At 38.7% G+C, this 19222-nt stretch overlaps 1 protein-coding gene across 2 annotated transcripts; it reads right to left on the bottom strand.

Moving 5' to 3' along the window:
- Positions 1 to 133: 133 nt before the first annotated feature.
- TMEM144 (transmembrane protein 144) lies at positions 134 to 13906 on the bottom strand. 2 transcript variants are annotated; one of them, XM_066549046.1, is made up of 12 exons: positions 13891 to 13906; positions 11476 to 11672; positions 10298 to 10420; positions 9847 to 9946; positions 9184 to 9264; positions 7282 to 7363; positions 6520 to 6593; positions 5509 to 5627; positions 4116 to 4235; positions 3568 to 3665; positions 1584 to 1637; positions 134 to 699 (listed from the first exon to the last, which is right to left on the bottom strand). In XM_066549046.1, exons 2-12 carry the CDS (start codon positions 11612 to 11614, stop codon positions 616 to 618), a joined length of 1074 nt encoding a protein of 357 aa, XP_066405143.1. In that variant the 5' UTR covers positions 11615 to 11672; positions 13891 to 13906; the 3' UTR covers positions 134 to 615. The 2 variants fall into 2 exon arrangements, with proteins under 2 accessions (XP_066405143.1, XP_066405142.1); XM_066549045.1 differs by having other exon boundaries at positions 13800 to 13896.
- Positions 13907 to 19222: the final 5316 nt, after the last annotated feature.

Here is a 19222-nt window from a genome sequence, read left to right as displayed (position 1 = left end):
TGTTAGTGGTGGTTATGGAAAACATGAAACAAAAGTAGTTTATTTTGCAGCACCCTTTTTACTCAATTTCCTTCACAATCTGAAGTGACTGGAAGATATTTTCATGTAAACTAATGAATGTAAAGAATAATGATTCTAAATAAAAGAAAAGCTTTATTATCTTCATGTGTATCAGTTTCATAAGGAATATTTCAAGATGTATCTCATATTTAAGTCAGTAAGAAAAATGTTTTAATAAAACTAATCAGCTTGCAAACACATACAGTATTATAAACTAACATTAAAATCACTATCCACTATCACAACAATTTATCCAAAATTTATGACGACATGAAGTTTAGCACCTGAATGAAAAAATCAAAAAATTACTAACAATAAAATCATTTAGCTTTGATTAATCAAAGTCCTTTGATTTTCTTACTATTCCAAGAAAAACAGGAACAAATATTTCCAGATTTTCTTTCATGCCAAATGTTTTCATTTTCCACTTGGCTGAAGTAAGTTACTGTAAATGTTGGACATACATTTTGAAAATTGTTATGTATTGTGATCTATCAACATGATCTTTCTATTTGTGTTAAATGCTAGCACCATCTACTGGTCCAGAAGGTCTTTTCAAACTTTAGAAAAAGCTGTGGAAAGTGATCCAGCCAAAATGATGCAAAACGATACTGACAGTAGCATGTAGTTTTTCAGTCCCTGCACAGGCAAAAGAAGAGAAAAAGGAAAATATCATCTTGTCATTATTGATACCACTTGAAAAAAAAAAAGTAGAACAAAGTACTAAGTTTCATTTAGGTGGAAATTATATGAAAAGAATGAAAGGCTTAGAGAGTTATAAAAGACTTGGGTAATGAACATTATGATCTTCTACTTTGGCAGAACACTAATCTGCAGTGGGAGACAGAACTTTTAGTTCTAGATCCAAGTTAGGCACCTATGGATCCTGGATAGATTGGCAAAAAGAATCTGGTGTTACACTGCTATCATTCAGCTTCAGATTCCACTAGAAAACTAAGTTCTGCTCTATATGTTAAAATCCAGTAAATTAGCTGGCTGTAGACAACCACTGCTGTATCAATTTAGAATCTTTACATTACACTGTAATTACCAAGGTCATTACAACAATAACATTTCTAATAACAATAATAACAATGTAATACTAACTGTAATTACAATAGCTGTTGCATTTTTACATCCTTTGTTGAACCTGACCCTAAAAACATATCTACTTGCTGATGCATTATTGGGACAACTGCTCACTCCCCTGCTCCACTGAAAGAACTGGCTCAAATGCAAACTGTCTTCAGGCAGTGCCTAGCATCCTGCCTCCTGGCTACAGTCTTCATTTACATCCACTGCCCCTCATACAGCCATGGAACTAAAATCCTCATTCCTATTAAAAATTGTTCACAGTTCTTCAGGTTTCTTGGAAAACTTAATATGGCATGATATCACTTTCAGTTTAATAATGCAATACTCGTAAGGAAGAGGAATCTGAGATACAGCTGTATACCAAGTCATGCTGTCTCTACACATAGAGGCAAGCAAGAGTTATTAGGTGAGAGACCTAATTACATTACCTTGATTTCCTTAAATACAAGGACTCCCCACATTGCAGCAACAAGGCCAGGACCCTAAAGAATAAGATTAATATGTACATTGCAGCACTTCATTAAAATTTACTCTGTCTCATTACTATTCTCAGGGTGGTTGAATTTTGTCTGCATAACACATTTAAGTCTTTCCATTCTGTATAAATAAAGCACTCATGTCAAAAGCATAAACATCACTGAAATATTTACTAAGTAAGATACAATAAAATCTTCAGGAAGGGCTAAAGAGTCAAGAAACTGGGTTTTTTTGGTTTTTTTTTTTCAGTAGGCACAACTTCTTTCTACATTACACTGCAGAGTCTGTTCCAGCTGTTACACGTTCTTTCAGTGGACTCCAAATAACATGCCTCACTTTAGTCCAAATTAAGAGTCCACAATGTTTCCTAACATTTCCTTTATTAGCATGACTAACTACTGGACAAAGTTTGATTTTATCACTCAGTAGGTTATCAAGAGACAAACACAGATGTATTTCCTGTATAGCTGGCATCTGGACAAAGCACAAAGCCAGCCAGGGAGACAGGTCAGGGAAACTCCTGGTTTTCTGTGATGTTGTTGTAGCCAGGTTTCCTGGCTAACAGCAAACACTAATACACAACAGCAACTTCCAGGCACTCTTGGTAATAGAGTTTTTCCCCTGAGGGACAAAGGATCAGAATTTTCATCTCTCATGAGAAGATATCTGAACACGAAGCAAAAACTGGCTCTGTTAATGCTTTGCATTAGAGCTGTTCTGAGAAACTTGACAGATGTTTGGCCAGTGACCTTCCTCTCTTCATCCTCAATGCAGCTGATGGGACACAGAAGCAGCAAGCAGTGTCTCATGCTGAATATATGTGTGGGTGCTGTTTCCTAGTGACTTTGCCAACTATTATTTGAGGGGTTATTTCACTTTATAGATAATAAGCGCTGTGAGAGGAATGCACTTCGAAAAAAATGGAACAAAGTGTTAAAGGGATGTGATGAATACCTCTTTAAAAATTTTCTCCAGAGTGAAGTAATGCAGCAGTTCTGAACATGTGGTCCAGATAGGCAGTTTCTCATCAGTGCTTCCTTTTATTTTTCATTTTGTGATTTTACATCCTTGTCCTTCAGGCATACTGATAACTAAATTACTAAAACTGCTTCCCATTAATCCTTCAATTTCTAATTAGAATAATCCCAAGGTTTTTTTTTTCTTTGCACACTACAGAGTGTATTTTGACTTACTGCATCTTAAGGCAAAGCTTAATCCCTATTAAAGCTGTTTCATTAGTTTGCTCCCAAAATACAGCTGTTAGGCAAAACTTTGGCCTTAATATTTATTAACTCCCATTTGCCACCTTTGTATTACCAACTAGGGCAGTGTCAAAAGAGTAAATGCAAAGTTTACTTTTACCTAGTAATTGGAATTTATGCTTTAAAGGTACATCATGAACAGGAATAAAACAGAGACAGACCAGGCCAAACTATTTTCCACACATTTGCATAAGAACATTATTTTCAATAGTACATAATCTGTTCTGTTTGTTCACAAACTGTAAAAAGAAAAAAATTACTTAAGCAAGCAAAATGACTACTAGGGGATAAAATTCACAAATTCAAAAACATCCAGACCAAAATGTACTTCCTGGGATGAAAGCATAAAAAATTCTTCTTAAAATCACTTCAATTAGTTAATATTGATATAATTCTGTTTACAAAGCTTTGGCTTTTACATAACCTGAAGACTCACACTCTCAATTCATCTAGTTTTTCTTATGCTTGACATTGACCAAAGTGGTGCTTGTCACAGTCATTCATGTTCCTAAAAATCCAAAGACTAGTGCAGACAAGCAAAGTAGGCACTGCATAATTTTGACTAACAATGCTCTAGACCCATCATAATTTCAACTGAAATCCAAAGACAGAAGGGCAAAAAAACCCATTCACTTTTAATTCTAGTTAGAGATTTTATTTTTTATATACTTACTGCAGTAATTATTGGAAAGCTGACAACAGCACTGAGATAGTGATTGGCCAGGAACCAGCAGCAATTGGCTATTGCCCAAAGCACACCAGAAACAAACCCTAGAAAAATAAATCCCAATCAAAAACATGCATAGCAAGGTATGGGCTGCAGTTTGTGGAAGTTTCATACCTGTAGCATAATAAAGCAATTGTATAGAAGTAGTTTAGTACATTAACTACTTTAACAAGCTGGCTCTGGCAAACTAAACCAAAGCTCGAAGAATAAAAATCAGCTACTCAAACTGAAGTAGCAAATCAATTTATTATTTTCTGGGCAATGTGCTCTCCGTTCTGGCAATCACTTTTTGAAAATCTGCAATGTCACGTTGTTCTCTTCTCAGATTAGAACAAAAGTTACCGCTGTCTCCTACCCTTAATTAAGTAACCTAATAGTGTTCTTTCAAAAGAGACAAGAAGATACTTGAAAGGTGAACATAACTTGAACTAATCACTGCAAAATGGTCCAAAAAAGTAGCTGAAGTGAAATACTGATTTAAAAAACAGTCATACCTGGCAATATGGCTTGGGGATAAACATAAGGTTTATTCTTCCTGACTGCACAATAGATCAAAAAGTAGACAGTACTTGTAAGAAATATTCCACTGAAGTGTGCAAAAACATAATCTAAATCTGGAAGAGAAATTACAAAATGTTAGTAAAAACACCAGTTATTAATTTTAACAAAATTATATTCACTGATAACACTTATATAGACAAAAATGCATAAAGGTGCTACTCCTAAGAATTCAAATTCAAATCTCATTGTGCTGAACACAGCTGCCAGTCTGTGGATGCATACAATCAGTGACACCTATTAAATATGAAATAAATGCTGAGTTGACTTATTACAGGCTTCTAAACATTTCTATGAGCTGTTATTTTCAGAACTCTATTACACATTCCTGAATAAACTTAATACAACCTTGAGAAAATCCACAGGTGAGGCTACAAAACTGGGTAGGGTATTCTACATAATTGCAGATGGTCAAGAGAAGTTGTAATTATGTTCCTGTATCCTTGTTTTGTTCTGTACATTTAAAGGCAAGACAACTGCACAGACTATGTAAGCTATATATAGCTCAGTTTTGTCCTTTCTTAATCTTGAAGGATGTATCATAATTTTGATCACTATAATTATGAACAACAACAAACCCTTTATGGATTTTGTACATGCTAAGAGCATATTTCCAACTTGGTGAAGCAGAAGCATGTGGCAAGGTGATCCTTGTCTCCTTGGAGCTATAAATTCTCAACAGGAAAGGCAGTTATGGTAATGACAACATCTGTTTTGCCTGGCTGGGGAATACATACATTGCAGTATTCAAGAGAAAATGTATATGAAAATGGTGACATTATGTGTTCTCAGCAGTACTTTGCTCTTAAGGTGCTTCAGGCATTACCTGATAAGAGTATAACCTTAACCTTAAGGAAAATGTTCCTGGGGGAATGTTGTTTGAAAATGGCAATTAGGCTTATGTTAAATGGTTTCAATTTAAAAAACCAACATGGTTTTAATTACTTATGTTGTTACATGTATGCTCTCCTCATCTGTTATGATCAATCTTCTCTTCCTTTATTGCTGTTGGCAACTGGCAAGCTCCTGTCCTCATTCTCCACTCATACAAACTCTGTATTTTGAGAATGCTAGTATTTAATGCCTTCAGAAACATACCTGTGAGTTAAGTATGGTAGTCTTTGGGCTGCTTCTCAGTGTTTTTTATGGTGTAATTAACCTCTGAGTAAAAGGGAGTGCTAGGGCTATGATTATGACACCTAAAGTAGCGCAGAACGGATAAATTGTCACAGTATATTTTCAGGCATATCAAAAACTTCACCCTATGCCTTCAAAAAAGGAGCAGAACACAATGATGAAATGAAGTAGAAGTGATCTATAAGCCTTTACCAAACTGACTTGCTCCTGTGTATACAGTTTCATTTCTTCTTCCATGGTCCTTGATGTAAAGTACTGGTACAAAACTGGAACCATAGAGTATTCCAGCCACTACAGCCAGGCTACATCCTCTTTAAAAGAACAAAAATAGGAGAAAATAGCCTTGCATGAGTTAAGGAAGTAGACAACATGTGTAAGCCCAGTAGTGCACATAAAAACTGTGCATCATATAAAAATTGCTAGCCATAAAAGTAAAACATTTTAGCACTTTTTTTTTTTCTGGTAGAGAAATGGTTCACATAGTTTCTTCCTACTTTGTAGCCAAACAACACAAACAATGCCTGCTGCAAAAGCCAGCAATCTAGATTAACGACACAGGAAATTAAATAACTAGGATTTCCTAAAAGCAGAGCTAGGGGACAACAAACAAAAATTCAGTTGAAAATGCTCCCACCCTCACCTTTGTTGTTGCCATCTATATACTCTTTGTAATTTCCCAGGGTCATTGACTCTTCAGTCTGTTTCTCCATCTCCAGATTGCTGTACTCTTGGCAGTCTCCACTCCCCACACAAGGCTTCTTGTTGGCTTGCTTCCACTTTGAAGCACTTTTACTGTGTCCTTACCATGCTGCCATGCCTTCTCCAGCTGTGTTCACTTGGAAACCACACCTGGAAGCATGTCATTAGCACAGGCTTCTTCTATGCTAGAGTGCTAATCAACTAGGTGCTAAAACCCAGCTCTGTAATTACTGAGTTGATATTGTTATTTCCTTTGCCAAATGATATTTTTCACAGTAGTACCTAATACCTGATTGGTAAGGTTAGACACACTCAACAGTGCCAATGGAATAATCTAAATAGTTGTGCAACTATTCATATATAGATTTGCACACTACACTTGTATGTAAAAACCTGTCATTTATTGTGCGACTTTGTTAGGAAATCACAAATTCTGCTCTTACACTGTTTTACTACTCTCTGGCTACTTTCTATGCATCAGCAAAAGAACTGTGAGCAACTTACATGAGTCTCCTCTTTGCTGGAGAAAGCTTGTTCACCCATGAGTCCTCAGTGGTCTCTTCAGAAACATTTATAGACTGCAAAAAACCAATGCAAATTTGGTTTATTTTGATTTCTTAAAACATGCAATTTTTTAAAAGTCTTCTGTGATTCAGTCTGGTGGACTGGAACATCTAGTGAGCACTGAGCACAGCTAGAAAACTCTCAGGGCTCTCTGTTCAGGCAGCCACTGAGCACTGACCTCCAGCAGGAAGGTACATTAATAGGAGGAGCCTGTAGTTCTCCAGCTCTCCTTGCATACTCTGGGCTCCCTAGGGAGCAGACAGCCAATCTGGTACCCTGTCACTGGCCTCCAGCCTGTGCCACAGCTGATGACAGTCAGCAACTCTTGGCAGCCTCCTGGCTCTGCAACAGGGCAAAAACCTGGCCTTTCACCTAAGCGCCCTCACAGCTTTACAGCTAATGTTTAAATGAAATTGCTTCCTCTTTTCATGTAAGAAAGTAATACACTCTTCTATATAATCTCCATCATAATGAAGAAGGACTTTATAAGCCATCTAAAGCTGACAAGAAAGAACAATTGGGAATATCTTTTGCTAATATCAAAAATGATGTCCAAGATCCCCAGATTAAGATACAATCAGTACATATTTGTGTTGTTTTATGTAGTCTATCATATCCTAGCAAACTTGACTAACAAACATATTTTTTGTTTTAAAATGGATATGTATTTTCACTGCTGTAAAATAACTGTAGAGTACTTACACTTTCTCTCAGTAAAGGTGTGCTTTCTAATGAAGTTGAAGAACTCTGGACTTCAGTTTTTATAAAAAGAAATATGACAGCACTCAGAAGAGAAAAATACACCAATAAATACCATGTCAGTTATAAGAACATTTAGTGTCCAGAGACAAAAGTTTTATTTTGAGGCATATTCCTTTGTTTTCATTATTACCCTAGAGTCACTGCAGTATATTTAAAAATGCAATTGCTTTAAAGTCATAACTTACTATGATTATATATACATAAAATATGTAAATGTAATAATTTAAAGTTATTAATTTTACTTAGCTAAAACATAATCTAAATGAAAGTAAATAAATCAGTTTTTGTTCACTTCATAGATCTTTCCTCTTATGTATTATTGAAACATCATCTTTTAACAGTATGTAGTTACAACCATATTAACAACAGATGCTTTAGCTAACACTGCCTTTTGTACCATACCCCACACAAATGGAATACACACTTGAAAATTCTATATCAAACAGCTTAAACCCGCATAGAATTGCCTCTATATTCATGAAAAAATACTAATGTTTAGTCTTCCATCATATGTGAGGAATGGGATACTGCTGCTACAGGGCCTTGTGAGCATACAGAAGGAAAAGGGATATTGCTCAGTGCATTAAGTGAATAAAATGGAGAAAAAATGGTAATATTACTACTGTTAACCTTGCCTCCAGGAGACCAGGTAAATACCTGCAATCAGAACTGCAAGGATCTGTTCTTTACTTTTATGAAAAAACATTTTAATGCCCTAGGAATTTCTTCTCCTAGCTGTAAACGGAATATTTCCATTTGAAGAAGGATTCATTTCTTACTGATGGAATAAGCATAGTTATACAAGGATGTCAGTTTCCTCCAGAGGAAACAAAGATTTCACACAGGAAGCTAAAATGAAAAGCCTGTTTCTGGGCTCCACAGAGCAACATGCACAGGCTTTGTGCACTTTGCCAGGGAAACATGTCTGCTCGCAATCCCTCTCCCTGCTGGTCACTCCTCCATGATATCTCAGAAACAGGAAGCAGGTGGTGATCTGCATGAATCCATCAGGCAGGAATAGCAGTACTGCTGCTATTTTCTCAGTACCTCCCAAAATCACGTGCCACATGTAAGAGGAATGGATACAAAGCTGCAGACTCTTAGATAAGAAGGAAAGTGGAAGCCAAAATCATGAATCTAAGGCAGAAGCTCTGTCCTACCAGTCAGAAATGGCTTATTTTCATGTTCTTAACACCCTCCTTTTTTGAAAGGCATTCTGTTAATCTTCTGCCAGCATGCTTACAGTAAGCCTTTGGATTTAGGGCCATCTTCCCAGCCACCCAGCTGGAAAGCAAGAACACTGCTACATAACAAAGATCCTCTTTCCTCTGTGTTTGGACCAAAACATACAGATTCATACAAAGAGCAAACAAGCAAAAAGAGAGAATAAAGTCCTTCCAAAAATCCTGAAGGAAGTCTGTGGCATATTCTATTGTTATGAGACTAAGATTTGTACCCCTGACTGAGTGAAGTGAGATCTGATGTTTTCTCAACAAGATTGTTTTAGTCAGTCCGTCCTCCAACAGGATTTGGGGAAGTCAACCATTAGAATAAGCTAGGAAGAGAGGCAATCCATGCAACTCTGCTTTGCCTTGAACATGCCTACCAGCAAAAAAATATATTTTTGTGTTTATGGATAACCATTTCACCCCTGTTCTGGATAACATGTCTGTTTCTACATGAACACTGACCAACTAGGTATGGATAGCTCACGAATTTGGAAGTATATGGATTTGCCAAAGATTATTCAATATATTTGTTCTCTTGTTAAATCATCCTGGTGGTTGGTTATTAAATATGTATTCTACATAACAGATATTAATTATAAGAATCAATTTCTACCTTATAAGTGAAAGTCCAGCTCCAATATAGTTTAAGATTGGTCTTGATACCTCTTCTGGATCAATTCCAAACCAACCAAACCTGAAACATTTAACCAGTTTCACTTAGATGCATGGGCTCTATACAAATAGCTAAATTATAACCTAGTCCTTGAAGTCTTGACTCATGTAAATAAATCTGCCTAAGTAAGTATTTTTAGTATTAAATCAGTGCTTCAGTTGGCTTGCAAAAAACATCTACTTTACAAAAACAACCTTTAATTTAACATGCATTTTTAAAAGATATATATTTAAGAACTGAAGTTATTTTATCAAACCAGATTGCAGAAGAAAAAAAATGCAAATATATACTAGTTTTACATTAAGAAATTCATTATTTATTGACTCAATCACATCACTGGGCATTTTTCTTTCTATTAAAACAGGAAATACAAAAAGCTAAAACAGTTAACTTGAGTACTTTCCACTAAGAAGGAAAAAGTTTTAATATATAGGATAGTGGTAGACTTAGCAGCGCTACATTAATGGCGGAGTTGATCTTAAAGATCTTTTCCAACCTGAATGGCTATGATTCTACAGGTAAGTTTTCACTTATAAATGAACACTTGCCAACATTAATGATGTTATTAATTAATTAATGACTTAAGATTTAAAACATACTTACCTTGAACTTGCCCAGCCTGTCAGCAAATTAAAAGAAGCCCATATCAAGAGACCAAGAGCCAAGCCAATAGTTTTAACAATAGGGACAACTGTAACATTGCCTGAAATACAAAAACCAAAACTGAAATCAGTAAAAAATAGAACGTGATCTTGTATATGTTTGCTTTCGGTTCTGTGCTTGGTTGGAAGGCAAAGAAATTTAGGAAGCTACAAGGCAGTATGAAACAATGTTTTCAAAAATAAATACACTGAACATAGACTTTTCCTCCATATAGTTTTAAATGTTATTTTTGGTGTGAATTTGCCTCTTATAAAATAAGCATAGTAAAACAGTATTTACCATAGGGGTACAGTTCCATTAACAGTGAGGCTTTAAAGAACTGAATAACTATTAAATAACTAATATCTTATATATGGAAAAGTTTCAAGAATTGGAATCTCTTTATCCTCACCTGTAGCCCACACAAAACCTCCAACCATAGCCAGGGGCCAAAACCGGGGGCAATTCTGGATCAAATTGACCACCAAAGAAACTATCCATATGGAGGCACAGAGAATCCACTGGAAAAACATGCCTATGGAAAAATCAAATGCACACAATAGGGAATTTGTAGAATACTGCATGTGTGAATATCTTAACAGTTTATGTTTATCTTTGATACACTAGTAGATAAAAAAATCAAAAAGGTGGCCACAGCCTTTGTGAATGCTGGGAACCTCATAATTTATTTAAGGGATGTATTTTTAGGGTGGGTTATAATTTGGTTAACCTTTTCCTTATCACAATTCTTCCTACAGAATTGCAAAAGACACTTTGCTGGCCAAAGTTCACACAAGCCCTAATTCTTAAACACATGAAAATTTTGATGGACTTTTGACAAAGGTGATATTCAGTTGCTGTAAACTTCTCCCACCACTCCAGTAGCTGCTAACACAGAGGACTGCACAGGATGAGACTTTTTCAAAGCTCAAGATTTTCTGGTAATCCCAGACACTGAGGATGGTCAGCAACAGATCCCTTCTACCTCTGTATATTCTTGAAGGGTAGTATTCAATTAGGCAAACCAGTTAACTTTATGCCCAAGCTTGTCTTGTTAGGGTCATATTTGGCATAAAGAGCAGAGGCTATATCCAGCCTGCAATGCAGGTACCATATTACAATAACAAAATGGCAAATTTACTCATTTACAGATCTGATAATTGGTTATGCTTCATATAAACATGAAAATTTCCTCTGAACAAGTCAGCAAATAAAATTACTAAAATCTCAGGTTTTTATGTAAGGTGCACAATTGAAAGGTAATGCTCCAAAGTCCAATAACTTTTACCTCATGTATAAATAACACTTGATGTATCTGATACAAGGGTAGAACAAAGAACATCGCACCTTCCATTGTGAATTGTCATGAAATGTACATCATCACTGTCAAAGTGTACAACTTATGAAAAGGCCCTTCTCAAGATGTGCCACATCCTGAAGCAGTATTTTTGCTTTATACCCTAGCAACAGCAGACAAAATTGAACATACTCTCTGGATTAAGGCTGTGATGATGGCCTCTAGTAATTTGCTGGTAAAATATTATTCTTTTAAGCAAAAATAGCCAAAGAAAATAATATAAGTAAGTTTACCATCACCAGTATCAAATTTCTTGACAGGCACAAAGTTTGTCCCAAACAGAAGGACAGCTACTGTGGAAGAGGTAAAGCCAATAGCTAGATCTGTTCCATTGCTGATGTTAGCAGCACTGTAAGCTTTCCCGATATTCATCTTTGTTCTGAAGGTGTTTCTTTTGGTGGAGTCGTTTTGCTGCAGGTCCAGGTAGAATCTGGAATCAAAGAGTGGAATTAAGTACGTGGACTATTAATTAATACCAACCTGGTTTAGAAATCTGAAACTTAAAGGACTCTACTTATCAATCTCTCAAAGCTGCTATGAACTGCAAAGAGGCTAATGCAGAAAAGGTTCATGTAGAACCCCACAAAAACCAGACAAAAAAAATTAATAAAATGACTCAAGAACAGTTAAACAAAGAAACCCCCAATACTGTATGCTTTATCTGAAGACAAGAATGTAGAGGTGCACTCAAAGGTTATGAATCTGTGAGGGCAATGGGAAGCACTGATGCTTTAGTGAGATGCTATCAGAATATTCCTTATTCACGTAGTCAAAGGGGGAGGTCACAATGGGGTGCATCAAAAATGGGGTTAGACAAAATCTCAACTGGCAGAAGCATTTACAGCAGACCCATTGTCAAGAAGCCAGGAACAGGTGCAGAGATTCTATAGGTGCCACAGTGAGATCAGTATGGAATCATAAGGGAACCACAGGGATTGCTCTAGCTAATACTAAATATGAATAAAGGTTCATTTTTCTGTGGGGAGCAAAGGGAAAAGCTGCCTCTAAAATTTCCTCATTCATTCCACATAAGTTTAGTAAGAAAGGCAAAGATTGTTTTAATCCCAGAATATCTCTGACTTTTTTTAAAGTGAGTCATCTTGAGGTTACACTCCACAGATGAGCCCACACACGCACTTTTGATATGGAGTATCACTTTGACAGAAAAGGTGTCTCTGAGGACAACCATAAGAATGAGAACTTTGTGTACCTAACTTTCCAAAACTTGGGACACTTTGTCCAAATCTGGCTAAATTTCACACCCAACTTTCAACTCCATTTCAAATCCTTCAAGAGAAAGCTTAAACAAGGCCTAAAGCAACCTGCTCTAACTTTGATAACAGCACTGCTTTAAGCAAGGAATTGAACCAATGACCTACAGAGACCCCTTCCATGCTAAATAATTCTAATATTGTATGATCAAATGTCAAGAACAACTAATAAATTGTTACACAACATTAAGCCAACTGCATTTTTTTTCTACATGCTTTCCACATCAGAGAGCTTCTGAGAGTTCACTAGAAGCCTCTTCTCTTCAATCCTATGTTATTGCCAGATGGACTTGCATATGTCCCTCCAAAGACTTAAGAGGTAACAAATGCCAAAACCAGAACAAATGCCAAATGCTGAAGCTGCTATGCTCTTAACGCATAATGATTGTATCTGAAACTCAAGCAAAGATAACTGCAATTGATACTGTTATTGAAGGCTTTTTTTTCCTCTAAGTTGCCCTTCCTGAAAGGCACTTCAGGATTCCCAGCAGCAGAAAAAAAATACAATTTTGCTGTTGGATGCTGAAATATTGTTGGCACACACTGCTCTCTTCCTAAGTTCACTGGTTCACCCCACTGGAGTGCTGTGCTCTGCATTTCCACAATTCCCTCAGAAATATGACACAACAAACCACAACGCTCACTCACTGGAACAGCAATGCATCACTGTGATCTCTGCAGAGGGACAAAATCAAGAGGCCCTGTCTTTGAGAGCCTTCACCCTCAATGGCAAACCAAATTGTTGCTAAGATTCTAAAGAACCTCTTTGCTAATTAAGTGGGTTTTTTTAAATGCTGCGTGTCGTACTGACTGTTCATTTGCATATTTCTCCTACTATCCATTTACCATTAAGGGTGGATACTTTTACCCTCAACTTAGGGCACTCCTATGGGTTCCAAGGTGGCTCAGATCAACGTGCCAAAGCGACACCATAACCCTTGCTCTAGCAATGTATCTTTACTTCCCTGGGGTGAACTCTTTGAAAAGACGTTCTTCGGGCACTGTTTTCTCTAAGTGCTATCACGGAACAAGGAAAACGCTCAGCTGAGAGCTCCACCCGGGCCGCTGGGGCTTCACTGACGCCACCGCGCCGGGTTGGCGGCGAGGCAGGCCCGGGCTGCAGGCGGGGCCCGGCCCAGCCCTCGGCCCCGCACCCCAAGAGGATACCCGAGACCCCGCTCCAAGCGGATGCCTTCCTTCCTTCCCCCAGCGCCCTGTGCTCAGCGCCGCGGCGGGTTTTAGGGCGCTCCGCTCCGGGGCGGAAGGCGGCCGGGACGGGCCCATACCGACAGATCCCCGGTCCCGTCCCTCCGTGCGGCCTCGGCTCCGCCGCCCCTCCGCGCCCACGCCCGCCGGGACTCGCGCAGCGCCGCTCACCGCGGCCGCCCGCCCGCGCCGGTACCGCCCCGCGCCTCGGCCCCGCCCGCCTCCATCCGCTTCTGCCCACTGGGCTCTCCTTCCCCGTCCGGGAGCGAGGCGGAGGCGAGCCGGGGGTGGTTTTCGACTGCCTTTGTCTCGCCGCCATGGCGGCTTCCCATCTGGCGGGGAAGAATCGCTAAGAGAAAATTTAAATTAATGCACTCATGTCGTGATAAAAGCGCCTTTGGTCCTCCCGGCCGTAAGCGCGCGGATGAGACAGTCCCTCCCGAGTGGGAAGTGCAGCTTGTGGACTCCACAGGCCGGTGGTGCTGTGACGGTAACTGAAGAGTCACAGAATCAATCAGGTTGGGAAAGGCCTCTGGAGATCATCGAGTCCAACCTGCCAGCTAGACCCTGGAGTGCACTAAGTGCCACATCCTGTCTTAAGCACCTCCAGTACCTCCCTGCGTTCATTCCAGTGTTCACATCCAGTCTTCAACACATCCAGGGATGGTGACTCCACCACCTCCCTAGGCGCAAATCCCTATATTGCAATGTTTTCTGTGAAGAAATTCTTCCTAATGTCCAGCCTAAACCTCCCCAAGCTGAGCTTGAGGCTATGCCCACTCATCCTGTTGCTGGTTGCCTGGGAGAAGAGGCCAACCCCCACCAGGCTATAGTATCCATTCAGGTGGTTGTAGAGAGCAGTAAGGGCTCTCCTGAGCCTTCTCTTCTCCAGGCTAAACACCCCCTGTTCCCTCAGCTGCTCCTCACAGGACTTGTGTTCCAGAAGAGGCACCCGAGTTGAGGCACCTGAGTTTTGGCAGCATTTGCCCAGGAACACAGACGTGGTTCCAGGATGGGACTGCTCGCAGAGGGGACAGCACGGCCTCCCCGCAGCTCCTCCCGCTCCCGAGGGGACAGCGCGGCCTCCCCGCAGCTCCTCCCGCTCCCGAGGGGACAGCACGGCCTCCCCGCAGCTCCTCCCGCTCCCGAGGTCTCCCTGGCTGCTGGAGGCTGCAGGCACCTGCAGAGGGGACAGGCATCTTGGGAGAGGCAGGGACATTTTGAGGCCATACAACAGCTGCTGGCCCTGCGGTGTTGTCATTATAGTGCAAGAGGTCTATTGCCATTACATTGCAAGGGTTCCATATTGCTAGAGTTTCATACCTCCTTGATGTTTCTTGTAGGCAGCTCCTCTAGGCACTGACTCTTCCTCATCCTCACAGCAGCCAACTAACTCCAATTCCCCTTAACCAACCAATCCACTCTTTTATAACCCTCTTCTTACTGGCTACAGCTGTGCCTGTTAAAATCGGGCCTGCTCCTAATCTTTAATAATTAACCCAGCAGCAACTCTTTAGGGGGTAAGATTACTTTCTATACTACCTTTATTTTCTTACATTGTATCTCCCTACACTGTGGTGTGCAGCAACGCAAGGAAACCACCAAGCCTAGTCAGGGCATCCAGGTTTTTATTTTTCTTAAGCACGAAAATTACCAGCTGTTGGTCTGGAAGCCCCTGTGTTGTTTGGCAAGCAAAATCAAGTAGGAAAAAAATCTTTTACATGATGTCAAGAAGAGGTCTTTGCAGATTTCCCTGTAAGGATTTGATCCGGACCAGTTAAAGCACAGACTATTAGTCAGCATGTTTAGTCACAAAGCAAACATTTCTCTCTGCACTCTTGAAGTACAGTTTCCAGATGGCAGCCCAAATTGATCTCCTTACAAACACAGCACGAGCCTTCTAAAGTAATGATTCATATTCTGCAAATCAAATCTGCATTATCCATAATAAGGGCTTACTTTGTTTCTCTGGAGAATAAGTTGTCAGTCGTATGGATTCAGTAAAGCTAGGAATGCACCATTTATCAATCATTTTAACATAAATGTCTGTCCATGTGTCATTTAGAGATGAATAGCAGAACATCTCTATGGAAACAATATGGCTATAGTGCATCTAAGAGAAATAATATCATAACCACAACGGTAGCATGCAGAAAAAAGACTTCTAAGGGCAGTGCGAGTATATGTGTTGTGTTATTTTATTCTGAAGTGATGGGAAAAATGTTAACCTATTCCATTGAAGTGCCTGCACATGGAAAGCAAGAGCACACACATCAAGGAGCCTAGTCTGTAGCCATGTCCTTTCAGGTGCCCAGGGATAAAGTCAACATGAAGGACCTTGTGACTGCTGGGCATTGGCACACTCCACCTGTCTCTGCAAATTGGCCAGAGGCCGCCTGCTTGGAGCAGTGCAGGCCACCAGCTGCTTCAGATTCTGCAGCTTGTCCACCACCAGCAGAAAACCTCTTCAAATGCAGGTGGAGGTGGAGCTGAATTTCAAAGTTAAACAAAAAACAAAACAAAGAGGGGAAAAAATGAAGAAAATAATTGCAAACAGTTAATCCAGCTATTCATTCACATGAAAAAAGTATACCTAGGTCTGTGCAGGACTAGAAAATACTTCTTTAATTCCTCTCTTCCATTCTTTGCTATTTTCCTATATTAGTTTTTATATGCTTTTATTCCTTACCTTAGGAAGATACAACACTGACCATGAAATATGAGTATATGAAGAAATTACATGAAAAGCTGAATTTAGTGGATGCAGATGGCAATATCACAGTTATAGTTTAGAGCAAGGAGCAAATACAAAATCTGACAGATACTACAGGCTAGCTGTAGGTAGCAAAGTGAAATAATGCAGGCCAGAATTTGGTCAGACAGCAACTGCTGTTCTGAAAGTTTGTCTTAAATATTTTATCACCACAGAGGAAGTACTGTTTCAGCTTGGTAGTGCTCTTTAGTGCTTTGCTGTAGCTTTGGGTTAGAATGATTCCAGAGAGAAGAATAGTACCCACTTGAACAAAAACCATTTTCTTTGTTTCTTGTGAAACACGATGGAATGTTTTTTTTCCAGACAACTCCATAGTAATTTCAGCCTTCCTTATTTTATGGTATCTGTTAGGGCACTGGAGCTGTACACCACAGGGGCTGAAAAAAAATCACTTGATATTTTGCCTTTTAAGGATCCAAAATTAGAGGCAAACATCTGTTAAACTAACAAGGTACTGTGTTCTATCTAGTTGATTTTCTACCACCATCCATTCCAAAGAACATACCAGTACCTGAGTTCTCTCTTCTGAACATGATAAATAAAGGAACTACCATTGCTATTATCACATAGAAAGCCTCAAAAAAACCCCAGCAGTCAACATTGTACATCAGTATGTACACCACATTATGATTTCAAGGCTACAAATGAAATGAGAAGTGAAGAATGACCCTCCATATCCTTTTATAATTTCCTTCAGATAATATTTAAAGACTAGCAGTAGAAAGAATACTTAGATTACAGAGAATTTCAGAGAATTGTTACAGCAGAGGAGTGCTGTTAGTGACTGGAATGTAGAGTGCTTTGGTGCTGCTTGGTTCTAATAGACAGGTGCTGTGTACTTGCAGGAACTGGGTATTTGAAAAGAACTGTTGCAGTGTGATGCATTTCCAACTCAAGCAACTTGTCTGAAGATTTTGGAATAAATTCTCTTTATTTGGGGTATGTCCCATCAGTCAAATTTGAACCAAAACAAGAAAGAAGAACTGAAGTGGATGAAGAGATTTGTTACAATCTCAATTCCTCCAAAAACTCAGATTTGGAAAAAATAGGTCACAGGGAGGCTCTTTTACTGTTCATGGGCATGGATACTGCAGTTTTAACTTGACAGTATATATTTAGACAAAAAGTAAGGATAAATGATAAATGATGGCTTGTGAAAAAAAAATACAGTCAAAAATTTTTATAAATTAATATTGGACCAACATGAAACATAAACTAATTTCTTACCTATTCTTTAGTAGTAGCTATGGAGAAGAGAATATCTCAATTCTTTGAATTACAGTGAACATATACATTTTGTTATTTTATACTTAGACTAGGAAAGGGGTCAGATGTCAGAAGTTTGCCCTTAACTTCTGTCTGCCCCGACTTTTCCAGCTGTACAGGGACTCTGCTATGCCTTGCTCCAGAAAGCGCAAATAGGAGACACTCCTGAGCTGTTTAGTAGCAGATTAAGAGCATTTTAAAAGTGGCTGTTTTTTCACTTCTCACCACATCAATATATGATCCTCAAAAGTTCTAAAATCCAGGGAGTGGGTGGTATTTCACACTCAAAAAAACCCCCAAAAAATAAACGCAGTTAAAGGAGTTTCTTTAGTACATTTGCATGCAGTGCACTAGAGGGCTCTCAGGAGTTAGAAATAGATGGAATGCACTTTTGAAAGGCACATACTTCACAGGACTTTTCATTACAGAATTTAAAATAGAAGTTGCTGTGGTTTTGTGTGTGGGGTTGTTTGGTTTGGTTTGGTTTTTTTTTTTTTTATAACATGAGGTTCATGTAAGTTTACAGCAGTTTATATGCAACCATTTCTCAGTAAAGTTAGCTTCTCAACAGTTCCTAGCTTGCAATGAAATACCTAAATGTGAACCATACTTAAAAGTGAAATATGTTCTAGATGCCAGCTTTTACTCAGTTACTTTTATTAACCTAAGGAGTTTACCAGAACAAAGGATGTGTGAAGCTGAATAGGTAAGAAATTTTACTTTTATAGCAATCTGTATGTAATGTGCACCTATTCTTTGTTTCTTGGAAAGGATATATAAGCCACTGTCATTTTATTTTTAAAACTTTAGCTAGATTCTTTTTATGGCTTCACAAGAGTGAAGAGAATTAACCATCTTTCAATTTTAATGTGTATTTATGAATTATGGAAACTATATTCATAGTCAACTAGGGAAATTTGGCACTGCTAATATATTTTTATATTAGTGAATATGTGCATATTTAACTACTAGTCACTGGTTCATATTTGAATCATTTACAGCATTTCCATAACATGAGGTTTAGTGAAGACTTTGTCTTGTAAGAAAAAGATAATGATCTGGATTTGACAAGCATTTCTTCTAATGCTGGACTACATCTAGCTGAGATTGAAAATTGAGCCTGTATTTAATGGTTTTGGTGTTTGATTTATACTGTAATGAGAAAGTAAAAGATTTATCCTGACAAATTCCTACATGCATACTGTCTCATCTAGAACTTCTTTTCTCTGAAAAATATAGAGCCACAGATGCTATGTGTAAGTAATGAAAGGAAATGCTACTATTTTCTTTTTGCAGTTTGCAGAGAAGATACATAGATCTTTTAGACTACAAGTCAGTAAACTTTGCTTACGCAGCTGGCTCCATTCATTCTCTGAAGCCAATCACTTCCTCTGTGGTGGCTGATAAGAATTTACAGTTTGAGAAGGTGGAGTGTCAGCATCCTTAGTGCTGACCACTTTCCCA

This window comes from Molothrus aeneus, chromosome 4 (assembly GCF_037042795.1).
Source record: "Molothrus aeneus isolate 106 chromosome 4, BPBGC_Maene_1.0, whole genome shotgun sequence".
Lineage (NCBI taxonomy): Eukaryota > Metazoa > Chordata > Aves > Passeriformes > Icteridae > Molothrus > Molothrus aeneus.
The sequence above is the reverse complement of the archived record's forward strand: the minus strand, read 5'-3'. Positions and strand labels throughout refer to the sequence as shown.

Coding starts and splice junctions, on each gene's coding strand:
- TMEM144 (XM_066549046.1), bottom strand. CDS start 11,614: ATGAATATCGGGAAAGCTTACAGTGCTGCTAACATCAGCAATGGAACA. Junction 7,364..9,183: donor GCTGGACTTTCACTTATAAG/GTAGAAATTGAT, acceptor TTCTCTTCTGAG/TGCTGTCATATTTCTTTTTA. Junction 1,638..3,567: donor GCTTTCCAATAATTACTGCA/GTAAGTATATAA, acceptor CTTATTCTTTAG/GGTCCTGGCCTTGTTGCTGC.